The 19,454-nt window shown below is 35.6% G+C and overlaps 1 protein-coding gene across 2 annotated transcripts in view; it reads left to right on the forward strand.

Annotated features, from left to right (window-relative positions):
* The first annotated feature begins 1,367 nt into the window (after positions 1–1,367).
* ida (anaphase promoting complex subunit 5 ida) overlaps positions 1,368–19,454 on the forward strand; it is a 34,799-nt gene continuing 16,712 nt past the window's right edge. For both annotated transcript variants that reach the window (XM_090175609.1, XM_090175610.1), the window contains exons 1-13: positions 1,368–1,384; positions 1,457–1,783; positions 1,847–2,196; positions 2,252–2,423; positions 2,483–2,679; positions 2,740–2,821; positions 2,886–2,969; positions 3,235–3,302; positions 5,611–5,724; positions 9,059–9,191; positions 10,455–10,651; positions 11,647–11,760; positions 16,018–16,426. In XM_090175609.1, the coding sequence (XP_090031735.1) occupies positions 1,550–1,783; positions 1,847–2,196; positions 2,252–2,423; positions 2,483–2,679; positions 2,740–2,821; positions 2,886–2,969; positions 3,235–3,302; positions 5,611–5,724; positions 9,059–9,191; positions 10,455–10,651; positions 11,647–11,760; positions 16,018–16,426 (2,154 nt within the window). In that variant the 5' untranslated portion in view covers positions 1,368–1,384; positions 1,457–1,549. The remainder of the gene's footprint in view (positions 1,385–1,456; positions 1,784–1,846; positions 2,197–2,251; positions 2,424–2,482; positions 2,680–2,739; positions 2,822–2,885; positions 2,970–3,234; positions 3,303–5,610; positions 5,725–9,058; positions 9,192–10,454; positions 10,652–11,646; positions 11,761–16,017; positions 16,427–19,454) is intronic.

A 19,454-nucleotide genomic window follows, 5' to 3' on the forward strand; every position in this document is an offset into this window, starting at 1 on the left:
GTGGCAAGAAAAGAATTTAACAACGAATTTAATTTTTTTAATATAATATCTACGTTTTAATTTATATTCGTGTATTGAATTCCAGGCTTCGGTTTAAGTTCTTTTATCTCTAAAAAAAAACAATAAAGCAGGGGCTATCAATAATCGAAGGAAAGTGCATATCTTATTTTATATAATTTGGTACATTAAATTAAGGTAAAAAACAAGTGGCAAATGATATATAATTAACATAGGAATATGGTAATGCATGTTGGTTTGATTCTTACAGTCGCATGACTGTTGTTTTAAAGATTTTAATATTTATATTTTGTTCAATACCCAAATTGGGGCATTGAAATAAAAGTTTTATTTGAGAAATTATTGCATTAAAAAGGTTGAGTTTCATATAAGCACTATATAGCCATATACAAAGGTGCGTATAGAGTAATGGCAGTGTGACGTCACGGCATGTCACCCATGCTTTTCCCTATCGATAAAAAATCGCGACCAAAATGGCGACCATGGCCAAAGCTACGGAGTGCCATTACTCTATAAGCGCTAGAAGCTTTAACAGGCAACTTTTGAAAGACAGACTTAGAAAGAGACAAACGCAGCCACCCCCAAAATCGCTCTCTTCAAAATCTGACCAGTGACGTCACTGGTCAGATCGCCCGCTTGCTCTTTTTTCGCGTTTCGACTTTCTCTTCAAAAACGAGTTCCAGAGATGCACCCCCGTTGAACTAGCCCTTAATACGATAAACTATTTTTTTAAATAATAAAGATAAGTTACAACAATTATTCAAAAGATAATCTATCATCTCGTAAAATAACAAAGAAATGCTGTATTTAACTTTCGAAAAATATGAATCCGAAAACCACATTCTGGATAGTTGCAGCCTTCTCTCGCTTTGTACTTACAGCTAAAACCGTTAAAGAAAGTGGAAAAGACCACTAATGAATCAACAACACCTGTAAATGGTTAGTGGCATGAGTGCCTACGTTATTCACAAAGTAGACCTGATCACTAGATAAAATAAGCTTCGTGCGTGCGGCGTGGATGGTGTTACTGTCGTTTTAGCCAAGAATCTAATCGGTGGTCTGTCACTGTCAGCCATTCGATTAAGCGTTCTAGTTTGTTATCCGATTTTTATGTCGGCAACGGCTTCACAGGACTGGTGTTTATTGTTCAAATAAAATAAATAAATAAATTAAACAGCCAGCGTTAGTTTTTTTTTTAAATAAGTATCTACCATCTAGCTCTTATTTTCAGCCCTTAACCCGGCATTCGAATAAAGAGCTGTCTTCTAATCAGTCTGCTTTGACATTTGATTGTGAGTTTGGTCGGTGGTTTTCTAAAGCCATATCCGGACGATCCTAATTTACCATCGTCCATATCCGGACAAACGTAATTTAAATAATAAGGAATGAATAATTTTACGATTTCAACAATTGCCATATTATACATTTTTATTTGTAGATAGTGAAGATTTCGTTTTTCATATTCACAAGACTAACTTAACTGACTAAATTTACTGCCTGTCAAGATTGGTTTCATTCCGTTAAATAAACCATGATTCCAGAGACTTCAATAACCAATATTGGAGTTAGTTCAAAGAAATCCGCAAGAGACCATGTATCAGCACACAGGATAGCCTTATTGGCTCTCATTAAGGAGTTTTGCATTGTCAAAAATAAAAATCGCAGTGTTGCGGCTGGAGACTCAAAAATTGAAGATGGTGATTACTGGGAACAAACCAATAAACAGAAAAGAGATTTCGCCATAACAATTTTAAAATACATCCAAGTAATTATGCAAATAGCCCTCAGTTTTTAAAATTAAATTGTCTAATATATTCTGTAACCATAGAATCCAGATGTTGAACTAATGGAATTACTAACTAGCGTTGAACCAATTATGCATGCTAAAACATACGAACAGTTTTTGAAAGGAATGAAAGAGCTACGAGACAGTGGTGTAGCCAGTATTATGGACTTTTTGCAATCATTAGAAGTTTTACTAGTAGAACCTCAACACAAATCGGCTATTGTGCATAAAAGCAGTGTCTTAGGACTATTCATAAGACGAATGCTTTTGACTTTTGACAAGTTATCATTTAGTAATGTTGTTAAACTCCACAAATCATTCAGTCATTATTACGATTCTGCTTTTAAAAAACCCAAAGAGTCTAATATTCAGACAGATTTGGACTCTGATGTGTAAGCTGCAATTTTATTTTAATTAAATTTTACATAACAATAATTTAATTTCTAGTGATGAATCTGAGGAATATACTCAAATACTAGCATCTCAAAAGCAAACGGAATTTTTCATTTCCCAACAAGCTTCGTTATTTCAAATTAATGAACAAGAAGCAAATCCCCCCGCAGAGCTTCAAAAGAAAGTAGAGGAATTATTGCGGGGAAATCCAGATTTTGCTGAAGCGGTAATGTTTAAAATTTTAAATTAGAAACTAATTTAGAACTAAAATGTGATTTGTTGCAGCATTATTTGAGTTATTTAAACTCACTACGTGTGAAAGAGTATTTAGGTGCAGTCAAAAGTCTGCACCATTATTTTGACCGCTGTACATCTCTAACTCAAGATAGCAAGACCCCTGCTATAAATAATGATGATGTGAGCAGGAGTTTTCGTTATGCAGCTCTTAATTTAGGCATTCTACACGCTAAATTTGGCCATAAGTAAGTTTTTTAATCAACTTAGTGAAATTTTTCAATGAATAACTAATTTACTCTGAACAGGGATGAAGCTTTGGCAGCATTGAAAGAAGCTATAAGAACTGCCCAAGAAGCTAGCGATAACACATGTTTACAGCATGCTCTGGTGAGATATTATTTTCTTTGTATCTTGAGTTTTTCCGAATTGTAATTACTTTCTGTTGATATAGTCTTGGCTGTATCATTTATCTCCAGAAAAGCAATCAAATCTAATCGAAAGGTCTATTACAAAAGCAAATGAGCTGTCTCTATGGGTGCGATCAAATTAAATGATGAAGATTTTTACTATGGTGAAGATAGGGCTGCACTTCGTTATGGGCTTTCTTACTTCTACTTAATGATGCTCGGGTGTCATGTGTTAACTGGAAAGTGTCACCAAGCGTGTCTCACAAGCGAGCATTCAATAGGAATAGGAAAGCCTCCTAATGTTATGTAGCGCCATCTTCAGGATAGTCGAAGTAAAAATTTCCACCATTTCTATAATGCATCAAATTTATTAATTAAATTTTCTGCTTTTAGTATTTATCATCCATTGGAGTGCAGGCATTGGCTCAATCAAAAGCGCTTTCTGGCCTAGAGCCCGCTGAGTAAGTTTTTTCACATGGTCAGCCTCCATCTTGACAAGATGCAATGTCCCCAATCTATTATATAAGTATAATAAAAGCTTCAATTCGCGTGAGGTCATAGTGGGTGCCATTAAGAGGGAAAGTTAATTATCTTTTTTAATAATAACATAAGTGACCCACCTTATATCTCGTGGTTGGAATCCATACCTCTACTTGGAATGCTTATCCTGGCGTATCGCGTATGGTAAGATCCCTCTGACGACTTTGGCCCGCCTACGAGAGAAAAAATCCCCTCTGCGCGCGCTCCCCTCTCACGTTGTTGTTTGTTAAGTTAACATAGGGGCGTCAAAAAAACCGTCAGCCACATCGAGACGAAAATCTGCCGCGATAAGCATTCCAAGTAGAGGTATGGATTCCTGCTCGTGGTTCTAGTGTTGAACAGTTTATTTAAAAATCTACACAAGTCAAAATATTAATAAGGTGGTCAATTTCAACGTAAATAAGCAGGTTTCAATGTGTGGTCAATCTGAAAATGGCTCTTGGTAAAAAATTTACCAAAAATAATTAAATATTTATAGTGGAAGATTACAAAAAGTACTAAAACAATCTAAAATAACATTAACAAAACTAAATCCCTGGTTAAGTAAAAATTTAAATTGGTACACTCATACAACACATGTTAGTGGAAACAGTTGCAACCTACTGTAAATTCCTGTCATAGCAGATAACTTTTTAATTACACTCCCGAGAATAAGAGTATTTACCGTTATAGTAAAAAAAAAATTGTAATTACGCTACTGCCATCCCTAGATTTATTGCCGAGTCCGCCTTATAGCGAGATCCTCAAACAACCTGCTCGCGATGTTATGGATCTCACCACAATCCATAGAGGAATAGAACATGTTTCGAAGACTCGAGCGCTTTATTCATTCCCGAACTGAAAAGAAACACGCATAAAATGCCTAGAGTTTACCTCAGAGCAATGGTTCACGCCAAACCTTGCTTAAAAGTTAACTGAGAGCGTTGGAACACGACCAACCTCGCTCGCAGTTAACCGAGAGTGTTGGAACACGACCAACCTCGCTCGGAGTTAACCGAAAGCGTTGGAACACGACCAACCTCGCTTGGAGTTAACCGAGAGCGTTGGAACACGACCAACCTCGCTCGGAGTTAACCGAGAGCATTGGAACACGACCAACCTCGCTCGGAGTTAACCGAGACCTTTGGAACACGACCAACCTCGCTCGGAGATAACCGAGACCTTTGGAACACGACCAACCTCGCTCGGAGTTAACCGAGACCTTTGGAACACGACCAACCTCGCTCGGAGTTAACCGAGAGCATTGGAACACGACCAACCTCGCTCGGAGTTAACCGAGAGCATTGGAACACGACCAACCTTGCTCGGAGTTAACCGAGAGCATTGGAACACGACCAACCTTGCTCGGAGTTAACCGAGAGCTTTGGAACACGACCAACCTTGCTCGGAGTTAACCGAGAGCTTTGGAACACGACCAACCTTACTCGGAGTGAACCGAGAGCTTTGGAACACGACCAACCTTGCTCGGAGTTAACCGAGAGCTTTGGAACACGACCAACCTTGCTCGGAGTTAACCGAGAGCTTTGGAACACGACCAACCTTGCTCGGAGTTAACCGAGAGCTTTGGAACACGACCAACCTTGCTCGGAGTTAACTGCGAGCTTTGGAACACGCCAATCCTTGCTCTATTTGAACCGAGAGCTTTGAGACACGCCCAAACTTGCTCCAATCACCGACCACCTACCCCAAATGGGACATGTATCTTTGGTAGTAATTTAAAAAAAAATTGTTTCGAATGTGATGCGGCTTTATAAGAGCGGGTCATTAAACTAAAGGCAGTTTTGAAGGTAGAAAGACGAGCAATAAAAAATATATTGCAGAAGCTGGCTCGCGCACAACTTTTTTATTTTAATTTCGTAAAATAAAGAATTTTCACAAAAAAGCCGCTTCACTTTTGAGACACCTTTTTTTCGAGTTGATGCAAGTCCTTCTTGGGGTTGGTGGTCTGTGTTCCAATTGAACCGAGAGCGTTGAAACGCATCAAAATTTGCTCTGATAGGGATCTAGAGCGCCCGATGGCAACGAAATGGAAAAAGCAATAAGATTCCTATTCCATGGCCAGACATTGAAACTCGCCTGTTAGCCCTGTTGTTCTAACTTTGCGCCAATTTTGAAAACTTAACTCTGCATGTTCTTAGTTTTATTATAGTCTAACTAAATTAATTTTTTTCTTAGAAACAATGTATAAAATGTTAAACAAATCATTAATGAATTATTGATTCAATTTAGGGTATTTGAAATGACCTTGAAAAGCGATATCTTAAATTGTCACCATTCTATATCGGAGCTTTTAGGCCCGGCCTATGCCCAGAAAGCTTCATTGTGGTATTTGTACGGAAATAGGTATGCAAATTTTATTAAGTTTAAAAAAAACTTCATTCGCGACCGAAAACTATCGCTACGCCCCCTTTGGTTCGCCATTGAAACCTAGATAAGTAGCGGCTAAAGGCGACGCTATTAATAGTCTTGGTCGATAATTCAAAATAACGGTCAAAAACGCCGCCGATCAGTTTAGTAAAATATTTTCGGCTGTGTAATCGTCGGCCATTTTCGGTATGGAGATACAGGCCGGAAGGCAGGCAAGGCTGCCAGATTTCGATAGACCGAAATCGGCCAACTCTCTCAAATGTTTTCGTTTTCAAAACGAAAATTTTGCGGCGTAGCTATCGACTAAGACTATTTTTCCACATCGTTATTCGTTACTTTATAAATAATGATACTTGCATTTTAATATAATTTTTCATCGTTTGCTTATATTTTGATTAGATTATTTAAGGAAAAGCGCTCTTATGACTTTTTATTTGTCTGTAGCAGACGCTAGTTCATAGACGCTACCTCGGAGAAGCCAGCGCCGTTACGCCACCTAGACACGTTTCGGTCGCGAATATGAATACACTTGGAATATCTAAGGTAGACTACGGTGGCATAATGATTCTCATAGAAACCGACTCGGCTCCTAGCATAGGTCAACGGGCTCGGGCTCCGACTGTCTTCCAGGTGTGCCAGTGATGCCGGAATGGAGCTCGAAAACACTAATTGGGCTATTTGATGAATATATTGTGCGACGAAAAATCAGGTTGAGCAACTTGAGCAAATCTAGAGTCAAGAGCTGTCGAAAGGGTTTAATAATATCATGTTGAGCTTGAGCTTGTCTGAGTATTTTGAAACATTGAGCTCGAGCTTGAGCCTTTAGTAGTTTTAAAACATAGTGAGACCGAGCTCGAGGCAACCATTTTATATTTAAGTAACTATAGTGCAACGGGGTCTCGATCGAGAAACGGTTTGAAATAATTTTTGGATTGCCTCTAAAATTCATCTGTTGCTGACGTCACCTAGATGAGATCCCATTGATTTTCAATAGGATCTCATCTCAGTGACATCACAATGTTCGTTAGCAACGAAGTTACCAACCTTAGCCCTTAGCAACCACAGCGTATCGAGGCAACCTTTTATAGCCTAAAATTTATTAACTTTGACTATAGTGAGCTTGAGCCCGAGATCACATGTCGAATTGTAACTGTTGCGAGCCCGAGCCCGAGACCACCCGTCGATTTGTAAATATAGTGAGCGCGAGCCCGAGACTGCCCGTGAGTCCGAGCCCAAGACGGTTTGTAGGTTTTAGATCTACTGAGCTCGAGACCTCACATCGGTGAGTAAATTTAGATTGCGAGCTCGAGCCCAATACCCGGCCAATAATTGGTGAGACCTATGTTAGCCCGAGACCATCCGTAAGCTCATATACGAATTCGGTGAGGTGAGCTCGAGCCCAGCTCTTAGCGTTGATCTATGGCTCCTAGCTGGCAGTAAGCCTTGTCTCGTTTAGAAGCTAACTTGCTTATTTTTTAACCATCTATATACGTGATTTTACGCGGAACTAGATCAATTTTCCAACATATTCATTGTGTGAACTAATCGCCGTTTTCTAAATTATTTTTCTGGTACGTTTATTTTCTGATGGCAGCCAGCCAATTAAATTTGAAAAATTGCGTTACGTCTTACATTCGACGTTGTTTAAGCCCCGCCCGTTTCGGAGCTCGGTTCCATTTGATCCTTAGACATTCCTAGTGTATACTTATACAGGGTGTAAACAAAAAACGATACCGGGCCAATAACTCAAAATGTGTTTTAGCTAGGAATTTGAAAATTTCAGGACACATAGAACATGGACTAATTAATGTATACACAGGGACGGTCTGCACAACGCCACTCTCCCATAAAAGCGGCGACTAAAGTCTTGGTAATGCTGTTCCCTCTTTTCCTCCCCCCTTAAGCAAAGTTAGCCGAGTCAAAACGTCATCAAACGGTAAAACGATGCCGCCCTCTATCTGCAAGTCTTGGAGTCTATCGATGTTGGTGTCTGCTTATGATTTGAAAAACAAACGGTTTTTTCGTTCATTTGAATAAGGTGTATGATTTAGGAGCTTTAATTTATTAAAGTAGTTTTACAAATTAATTATGAGGAAAAAGCTGTGTGTGATTCGAGGTATAAAGAACACATGAAAGATATATTCTTTATACCTTTCCTGTTCATCTTTTTTAAGCCTTGTCCAAAAAATCTTTGATTTACCATTATTGGAATCACTTAAATCCACTTTTTTAATCTTCTTTTTGTCTGGAGAAATTGAGAATAACGTCTCGAATGTATGGGCCGAAAAATTAATATCAATCAATTTAATTTTTAATATAAATGAATTCATTTACCAAACGCACGTGGAGCTTACAACATCGCCGGCAAGGCGACTGCTTTTTTTTTGTTCCCTTAAACTTTTCCTTCCGTTTCCATCCCCCTTGACTCAGTTTGTCGTTAGTTCGCTCAATCGCCGCTCGAGGGCACATTTAGCAATCGCTAGCCGCTAAATTTCCTATGCGGACCATCCCTGTGTATACATTAATTAGTCCATGCATAGAACGTGTAACTTGACAAAGGACATTTTCATGACCTTAAACCATGTCTTCATGGTCATTTAAAATTTATCTCGAGAACCATTAAAGATTCAAAGCTGGTTTCAATTAGAAAAGTGTTCCCCGTCACATTTTAGGTCTAAATAGCTTTGACCATACCTAGTTTGATCGAGGAATTTTAGACCAAACTAGAAGGTTGTGATGAAAATATTATTACTAGAGACCAGGTTGACGGACTAAATTGGAACCATTTCTCTAAATCATTGGTTCTCGAGAAAAAAATTGAATGACCTTGAACCATGAATTGAAGGTCATCGGAGTTTGCAATTTTTAAAACCCCTACCAGATGAGAATATCTAGCAAATTTGGATACTCTAGAATGAGTACATTTCGAGTTTTTAGCCCTTCAACATGGTCTCTGGTATATTATTTTCATCACAACCTTCTTCTTTTTTCTAAAATCCGTCGACTTGTTATTGGTCAAAATAGGTATGATGAAAGCTATTGGGACCTCAAATATGACGGGGAACACTTTTCGAATTGAAACCAACTTTGTATCTCTAATGGTTCTCGAGATAAATTTTAAATTACCTTGAATGGTTCTAGGTCATTAAAATTTTCCGTTTCGAATGTCCCCCTGCACGAGCAACGTGACCTGAAAATTTCAAATCCGTATTAAAATTAAATTTTGAATTAGTTATTAACACGATCGTTTTTCTGTTCACACCCTGGTTTTATGTAGTACATAACCTTGATAAGTATTCCTTGAAAATAGTTCGTTGGCTGATTTATGCAGTCAAACTTTGCTTTATATGAATACGATGGACCCTTCAAAGGGTAGGGTTTACCATATAGGCGAAGGAACCTGCCTCGCATTGCGAAATTTAGCTTGGAACTTGTGTCTAAAAGTAAATACGATCGTACATCTTTTCAAATTAATCATGCCAAGAATACATTCAGGTACCAAGAATTACCATCATCTGTGGTACCATAAGTCTATAATAATTTTCCATAAGTTTGTCACTTTGGGGAAAATTTTACTGAGAGCTAGTAACGGAGCAATTGGACGCAAAACGGCGACGAGCCCGTAATGCAGTCTGTCTCAGTAAAACATTTGCATGTGAAGAATAGGAAGTGTCACACTAATGGAACAAAATTATACATTTATGGTGGTACTTATAGTGCTTCCAATGGACAACTGTTCAGATATCCAAAGATAATCAGTTAGTCAGTTCAGGTTGATATTTTACATACCCCTTACCCAGTAATTTGATCTCAAATTGTATCCGATACATTATTGCAAGTAACCGGTCTGAACTGATCTACTATCATTCATCGCAATAGATTCAGGTAGTTGAACAATTAACTGATTTATACGTTTAATCATAAGCCTATCAACCCTAAGTTTGAATCGAAAGGCAGTGTTGGTTAAAGCAAACGACTGGCGAAAGTACAGCGCCAAATCCACCCGGTGGCGGAAAAGAGAAACGTAACGCATCCCGCAATGAATGATGCCAGCTGCTTTGGTAAGAGACAGGTGCGTAGAGAGAGAAAGGGGGAAGGAAGAAGCTTCAATTTATCTCTACCAGGTGCCGATACTATCGCCTGATTTCTTCTTTTTCGCCCGTCCAGTGGTGGTACAAAGGGCGCTATGCGCGTTTCAAACTTAGAGGTTATAGGCTTATGGTTTAATTGATATATAATCTTCTGAAAATGTAAATTCGATAACTGTGATTAGTATAGAGTAATGGCAGTTCTACGTCACACGATGTCACCCATGCTTTTTCCTATTCATAAAAAATTCGCGCCCACAATGGCGGCCATGGACAAAGCTACAGGGTGCTACTACTCTATTAGGTGTTTTTGAGCCATAGCAACTGATCTAAGCGTAAATGCCGATAATTTTATCTGATATATCACACTTATTTTATCAGTTAATATGACGCAATTGTTATCTGAGAATCGATTGGAAGCACTAATACTTCTTAACGAAAGTTCGTCTGATTTTTAATCACAAAACGTAAACATAGATGGCGACCATCTGCATAAAAGCGGATAAACTTTCGCTACAAAGTATGTGTTTATGGGTTTTGAGTCTTCCCATTCTTGTAGGTACCTCAATGCATTCGTTTGTATAATATTGTATAAACAATAACATATTGTATTTTCAGGGGCAGTACAATGCCGCGTGCTTAATTTTACAACACGCAAGAAATTTGTTTCCAGTTCATAGTGATAATGCCGCCATTTGGATGCTCTGTGAAGAAACCATTGTTTTTGAAAGAGCAATCCTACACGGTCGTTGGCAAGAAGCTGAGAAATCCATTTCTGGAATCTCAATTTTCGATCCTAATGAAGGAAAGCTACGGTATGACATCAAATATCGAAATGTTTAATTTTGGACTGTTTGAAAAGTGGGTCTAAGCAGTAACGTTCGCCGTTAGTGGTGAAACTGAGATAAATGCCATCTTAGCAGACGGTGCCTGATTATTCCATTGGTAGTCTAGAACAAAAGTAGTTTTTCCATTTGGTAGGCTTGACCGCAAGTAGTTATTCCATTGGTGGTATTGACCACAAGTAGTTATTCCATTTGGTAGGCTTGACAAAAACCATTTATTCCTTGGTAGTCTTTACTACATATATTTATTCCATTGGTAGACTTGACCACAAGTATTTGTTCCATTAGTAGATTTGACCACAAGTATTTGTTCCATTGGTAGACTTGACCACAAGTATTTGTTCCATTGGTAGACTTGACCACAAGTATTTGTTCCATTGGTAGTCTTGAGAAAAATCAATTATTCCTTGTAAGGCCTTGACAAAAATCAATTATTCCTTGGTAGTCTTTACATGTATTTACTCCATTGGCAGTCTTGGCAACAAGCAGGTATTCCATTGGTAGTCTTGACCACAAGTATTTTCTCCATTGTTAGTCTTGACGAAAGGAATTATTACTTGGTAGTCTTTACATGTATTTACTCCATTGGCAGTCTTGGCAACAAGCAGGTATTCCATTGGCAGACTTGACCGCAAGTATTTTTTCCATTGGTAGTCTTGACGAAAGGAATTATTACTTGGTAGTCTTTACATGTATTTACTCCATTGGAAGTCTTAGCACAAGCAGGTATTCCATTGGTAGTCTTCACCACAACCATTGGTATTTATTCCTTTGACGACGTGTCACACACCGTCTGCTTATGGAACGTCTAACACGGTTACGCCCTCGGTCATGCCACTAGCTGCAAACGTTTCTTCTTACGTCCCCACAGTCTTAATTAACTACATTTTAGACCCTAAAACGGAGTGGTACTTAACAAATTGAATTTTCAAATACGTTAATATTTTTGTTTTTTGGTTATTCAGACGAGCTGAGCTAAACTTTCATACCGGAAATTACATAACATCCCATGATTTATTAAAAGAATTGCTTATTGCGTGCCAAATAGAACAAAAACCATCACCACATTTTCATGTTCGGTGAGTAGTGTGCATTTTCTTTCTTTGCAAAACCAACTGCCTGCTTTCAGTAAAATCTTATTTTTTGGGCTACTTTTGAGAGTAAATTGTCTCATTAGGGTAGGTTATATTAAGAAATGATATGCTTATAAAAAAAACTTACTAATCAAGTACTGAAATCGTTGTAACACGAGCAGAAAGAGTTCAGGGGCTACAAACACTTGCTGATTATAAATTATTGGTTATTACTGAAAGGTGAATTACATCTTTGTCCTGGGAATACTGGGCTTTATTTTCCAACTTTGTGACGTCACAACTCTAAATTGTCGGGTAATAGCGAACAAATATTATATGAAACTTTAAATATTCACACGAGGCAACATTTTTCCAACTTTGTTTTCGACTTTGGTTCGCAAAACACCTACGCATTTTCGTTCACACGTTCCACCAAAAGTTGTCGAGATTTTCAGTTCAGCTAGGCTAATACCCAAAGCACCACCTAACGATTTTTAATGCCTTTAAATCAAGTGGACTTGTTAAAATGCGTAGGAGGGTGGCGGAAAAAATAAATATACATTTATTTATTTTTGGTGGTGGCAAGCCCTCCATGCCATGCCACGTGAGCCAACAACTCACTATACTAACTATTATCGTTATTCTCAACTCGTTTTTATGGAAGGGCTAAGAAAATTACACTTATTCTACTATAAAATATATAAATTTATATAAATAAAGGTATTTAACATTCATATTAGGATTTAGTTTTGTATAATCAAAAGTGTGTACCAAAATTTAGATAATTCAATATTTGTTGCTAAGCCTCGGTCTTAAAAACCGGCCGAACATTATTAATCCAAGGTTCTTCCATGGGCCAAATAATGATAAATCATTATTTGGCCCCTGGTTCTTCTAAACTTGTCCAACAAAAGCTTTTGTGTAGCCAATACGTTGTGGAAATAGTTTCTCCATTAGCACGGAGCAACCTGGTTTGCGACTCGTGTTGTGCAACAATGTCTTGCAAAAATGTTGGCTCGTCTGAATTGGCCTTTAGTTTTGCTACGCATTTCTACCCAACTCCGGTTGAACAAGTAAAAGGGACGAAAATTTAGAATTAATATTTCAAGATATTTTACCTCTTCATATTTTTTAATTTAATAGTTAATAGTTTCAATTACTTACAAATATTTTATGATTCCCAATTTTCACCAAAAAATCTATAAATGCCACCCATCAATCTGCATGCATCGTGGAGGTCGAATTTTCGTCCGGCACTAACGAGGAGACTACCCGAGGTGATTATTACCGATTTTTCTGAAACTATTTGGGTATGTAGACCTTATGGTAACATGAAATTTCACCAAGGGAAAAGTTGCAATGGGCATTAGTTTTGCCATGGCAACCGAAAATGTTTTTGACAACACAGTTTTTATATTTTCCCATTGAAAATAACATGGGAATCTGAGCACTTCTAAGGTTCCCTCCTGTGAAAAATTTCAAAACCAAAAAAATAGATAAAATTGACAAATGAAATTAATTTTATGATATTTTGATGAATTATGGTCAATTTGATCAAAATATGTAAAAATTGATCAGATAAAGATAAAAAAGTTGTATTTGCCAACTAATCGCCAAATCGACGATAAAAAATGAATTTGATCAAAATTAATAAAATTGATTTACTTGTTTGAATTTGATCAAAATTAATAAAATTGATTTACTTGTTTAAATTTGATCAAAATTAATAAAATTGATTTACTTGTTTGAATTTGATCAAAATTAATAAAATTGATTTACTTGTTTGAATTTGATCAAAATTAATAAAATTGATTTACTTGTTTTAATTTGATCAAAATTAATCAAATTGATTTACTTGTTTGAATTTGATCAAAATTAATCAAATTGATTTACTTGTTTGAATTTGATCAAAATTAATAAAATTGATTTACTTGTTTGAATTTGATCAAAATTAATCAAATTGATTTACTTGTTTGAATTTGATCAAAATTAATCAAATTGATTTACTTGTTTGAATTTGATCAAAATTAATAAAATTGATTTACTTGTTTGAATTTGATCAAAATTAATCAAATTGATTTACTTGTTTGAATTTGATCAAAATTAATCAAATTGATTTACTTGTTTGAATTTGATCAAAATTAATCAAATTGATTTACTTGTTTGAATTTGATCAAAATTAATAAAATTGATTTCCTTGTTTGAATTTGATCAAAATTAATAAAATTGATTTACTTGTTTGAATTTGATCAAAATTAATAAAATTGATTTACTTGTTTGAATTTGATCAAAATTAATAAAATTGATTTACTTGTTTGAATTTGATCAAAATTAATCAAATTGATTTACTTGTTTGAATTTGATCAAAATTAATAAAATTGATTTACTTGTTTAAATTTGATCAAAATTAATAAAATTGATTTACTTGTTTGAATTTGATCAAAATTAATAAAATTGATTTACTTGTTTGAATTTGATCAAAATTAATAAAATTGATTTACTTGTTTGAATTTGATCAAAATTAATAAAATTGATTTACTTGTTTGAATTTGATCAAAATTAATAATTTTAATTAGAATTAATATTATTATTTTTTACAGGGGGGAGGGACAGGGACCCTTAGAAGTACTCAGATTCCCATGTTATTTTCGATGGGAAAATATACATACTGTGTTGTCAAAAACATTTTCGGTTGCCATGGCAAAACTAATGCCCATTGCAACTTTTCCTTGGTGAAATTTCATGTTATCATACGGTCTACATACCCACCGTCCTAGTTTCAACAAAATCGGCGATTATCACCTCGGGTAGTCTCCTCATAAGTGAGGGGGGAGGAAGTCTTAACATTGTTGCCAGTGCCACAGGTCAGGCAATTTTAAAGTAGGCCTACAAAGTAGACCCCGACGCCGCTAAATTTTAGTCGGCGGCGGCGGCGTTGACTTAAAATACATCGGCGGCGGCGTGAGCCGGCGATTATTTATAAAAGTAAAATATTTTTATACTAGAAAGTAGAAATCAACCTACCTGTGGTCCTGCTCGTGGTTTAATTTATTCCGAGTATAGACTTATTTTATTTACGCTAGTTTAGAATAATAATTAATAGCATATGTAACATAATTACTCATAAGTATGCCACTGTACCTTTATTCCATTCATATTAATATAATAAGTTTTAAGAGTTTGAGAAATACCAGGCAATTTAAACTATAAACTGAAGAGTCATCTACACCTAATTAAAGCAAGTGGCGACTCCAAGAATAAAAAAAATGTACGAAAATGCTTCTAAAAGCGCTTCTAGGTGGCAGCACTTTCCGGGGACTTAAACGAAAGGCGAGTTGTCTGCCATCTATTGGCTTCCCGAAACAACTTGTTTAATAAGTTAATGCAAAATACTTTCTCCATAATTCGAAATGCAAAATGCATATTGAAAATTGGTTTTTATAAATGTAAAATGATTTTTGTAGCTCAAAATTCAAATACAAAAAGTGATTTTTAAAATTGTTTTCTAAAATACAAAATGTCTTTTTACAAATGCACTCGGTTTACTTTTACCACTAACTGCAGTTAATTAGTTACCACAGTTTAGTTTGTAATTATTAATTAATAATAGAGATTTCAAAACCATCCTCGCAGCCAGCGTGGGAAATAAAGCAGAGGCATGGTACGAATGTTCGTCTGCTTCTGAGTAAGTGAGTAACTGAGTATGGGCATCTATGATTACTTGGGAGTAAATAGCAGACGAACTTTCTCTACAAAAGCTGCGATGATGGTAGCAGAGTTGAAAACATTTTGAAAATATTTTTCCACATATCAAACCCACAAATTGCAAAATATAAAATGCAAAGTAGTTTCCTGGAAACTCAAAATGCAAAATGTAATATGTAAAATACTTTTTCTAACTCAAAAATCAAAATGCATTTGGAACAACCCTGGTAATAATTATTATCACCAAATATTAGATATCTACATTTAAAAAGGTTTCCAAATGAAATTGCGTCGTAAATTGTTTTAATATTAATTTTAATTGCGAATTTAACCGGAGTTTGATATAAAAGCACGTTTTTTAGAAGCGGGAAGGCAAACTAAATTTTTGTATCATTCTTTATTTGTCTAGCATCACTAACTCTTTTTTTCTTGGCACCTGTTCAAAGAATTCTTTGGCCTGTTCACATATTGAATTAACAATCAAGCATCGAATGGAATTAAATTATAAATTGAAAATAGTAGCTAATTCGTTGTAACTGTTAAATTTATTTGTGACAGAATATTGCTTCTACGGTCCAAACTTTACATTAAATGCCACCAAACAGCGACTGCCGTAACGCCTTTGACCCTGGCATTGTCAATATGCGAAGAAAATCATTTGCAACACCTGAGGGCCTTGGTCAAATTACATCTGGCGGCGGTGCAATATCTGACTGGCCAACATGGGCAAGCGTTATACATATTGGAACGAATTTTTATTCCCATTCTGGCTCACGGAAGTTTGCACGACACAGCGCAGCTACAAGTGTTGTACGCCAAATGTCTGGTTGCGGTTCAAGCTAAGAGTAACGATAAAAGCAAACGAGACGAAGCCATAAAAGCAGCCATCGTTTTGTTGGAAAAGTCAGAACGTCTCTTTATGCTTGTGGAATCATTTCATCGTGCCAGAAATTCGTTGTATTGGCAGGTAATTAGCCCTATCGTAAGACACTTAAAGCAACTGTCGGCTCTATCATTGCCACCTGTATTATGATAAGGCCATTGTTTTTAAAGATGGCAATGAATATAGAATATATTCTTCGAAATAACGACTTCACTGGAGATCGTGGTGCCATCTATTAATGGCAAAGTAAGCTAAAATTCAAAATATCGAAACGATAACGTCGTCAGAGAACGATTTATAATTATTATAATTAGACAACTTATACTCCACTTAGTGGACTTTAACCTAAATTATATATCCCTTATAAAATATATTGTTAAAAATTACTATAAGTTATCGTCAAATTTACAAACGAGCCAATCAACGCGAGGGGTAGTTTTATGTCCCGCCTTTAGGGTCAAAATGTAGCTTAAGCATCTTCTTTTCAAAGGATGAAAAAATTAGCGAATAAGTAGAAAAGTCCATTAAGAAAAGGGATAAAAAGCTAAACCCTAAACAAATTTGAAGAAATTTAAAAACTTACAAATAGCTCGTACCGATATGTCTTCGAGCAAACCAAAAGACGCGAAATTCGGACCAAATAGATTTTCAAGTCGACGCTAGCGACATCTGTTGAAAAAAGAACTACTTGCTTTAAAGCCAGTGGCGGCTCGACGTGAAGTAGCTCTTTTTCTCAATAGATGTCGCTAGCTACGAAATCAAAAAGGCGGTACATAAAAGTATCCCTCGTATTGATTGGATCGTTTGTAAATTGGTCAATAACATAAATTACAGCAATTATAAACAATCTTTTTACACGGGATATATAATTTAGGTTAAAGTCCACTAAATAGAGTATAAGTTGTCTAATTATAATACTCTACAATGGCTCTCTGACGACGCTATCATTTGGCTATTCTAAATTTTAGCTTCCTTTGCCATAAATAGATGGCACCACGCTCTCCAGTAAAGTCGCATTTTTCGAAGAATCCGATAGATTCATGACCATGTCTAATAACAGGGGCCTTTTCATAATACGAGTGGCAATGAAAGAGCCACCACTTGCTTTCAGGTACCAATTTTGGTCCAAGAGCCATTTCTAAACCTACTAAACGCCATTTTTTAAAATCAAAGAAAATTAAGTATTTGGATTTTAATTTACATAAATTCTTATAGTAATGTAAATGGTACGTAGTTGATATATCTTGTCGACGAAATTTTTTGGGCTTCCAATTTTTACAGTAAGTGTACTATTCAAATTTACTACTAACTCGAAATTTTCTAAATTGGCGTTTACTAGGTTTTGCCATAAGATATTTTTGCGTCTATCACGAGCTTTCGTAGTGAAAAGTTTCCATTATCTCCATAAGCATTATATAAACAATATATTACTTGACGTGTTCCTTGAAGAATGTTTGTTTGCGTTTTCTTGGCAACTTGCAAAGAGTTGTCACTTGTCAGTCCATTAAAAACAAGCGTCGAGAGAATAGAGTGTTGTCGTCTGATACGATTTTGAAAACTTGTAACGTCACAGCTGTAGTGTTAATAGTGGCCGCCATGACAGTTACCGTTTTTTATCAATAGGCAAATTACAATGGTGACGTCGCAGGGTTTCAAACGACAACACTCAATAGGAAGTGTGACAAGTGTCATACTGTTGTATCTATGTTACTTAGTCCCTATTTTAAGGTTCACAGAATTGTTAGAATTTCTCTAGTTTTCCGAGCTAGTTTCCGAAAATCACTGGAAATCATGGTGAAATTCAGGCGCGGTTCTAGAAAATGATTCTTAGGTGGGCCCATACTTCAGGAAAGAATAGGGGTGGGCCCATACTTCAGGAAAGAATAGGGGTGGGCCCATACTTCAGGAAAGAATAGGGGTGGGCCCATACTTCAGGAAAGAATAGGGGTGGGCCCATACTTCAGGAAAGAATAGGGGTGGGGGAGGAAATCGAATGGAAGTTTATATAAATTATAAATTTTGGGTGGGCACGGGCACATTGGGCCACCCCCTAGAACCGCGCCTGCGATAAATTGTGATACATTAGCGGAAATCATTGAAAAATTTGGGGAAATTAATCGAAATCATTGAGAAATTGTGATAAATTAGCGGAAATCATTGATAAATTAGTGGAAATCATTGATAAATTAGTGGAAATCATTGATAAATTAGCGGAAATCATTGATAAATTAGTGGAAATCATTGATAAATTAGTGGAAATCACCGATAAATTAATAATTATTGGTAATCTGATAAATTAATGGAAATCATTGATAAATTAATGGAAATCATTGATAAATTAATGGAAATCATTGATAAATTAATGGAAATCATTGATAAATTAATGGAAATCATTGATAAATTAATGGAAATCATTGATAAATTAATGGAAATCATTGATAAATTAATGGAAATCATTGATAAATTAATGGAAATCATTGATAAATTAATGGAAATCATTGATAAATTAATGGAAATCATTGATAAATTAATGGAAATCATTGATAAATTAATGGAAATCATTGATAAATTAATGGAAATCATTGATAAATTAATGGAAATCATTGATAAATTAGTGGAAATCATTGATAAATTAATGGAAATCATTGATAAATTAATGGAAATCATTGATAAATTAATGGAAATCATTGATAAATTAATGGAAATCACCGATAAATTAATAATTATTGGTAATCTGATAAATTAATGGAAATCATTGATAAATTAATGGAAATCATTGATAAATTAATGGAAATCATTGATAAATTAATGGAAATCATTGATAAATTAATGGAAATCATTGATAAATTAATGGAAACCATTGATAAATTAATGGAAATCATTGATAAATTAATGGAAATCATTGATAAATTAATGGAAATCATTGATAAATTAATGGAAATCATTGATAAATTAATGGAAATCATTGATAAATTAATGGAAATCATTGATAAATTAATGGAAATCATTGATAAATTAATGGAAATCATTGATAAATTAGTGGAAATCATTGATAAATTAATGGAAATCATTGATAAATTAATGGAAATCATTGATAAATTAATGGAAATCA

This window comes from Leiobunum rupestre, chromosome 5 (genome assembly GCF_980474605.1).
Source record: "Leiobunum rupestre chromosome 5, qqLeiRupe1.1.hap1, whole genome shotgun sequence".
Taxonomy (NCBI): Eukaryota; Metazoa; Arthropoda; class Arachnida; order Opiliones; family Sclerosomatidae; genus Leiobunum; species Leiobunum rupestre.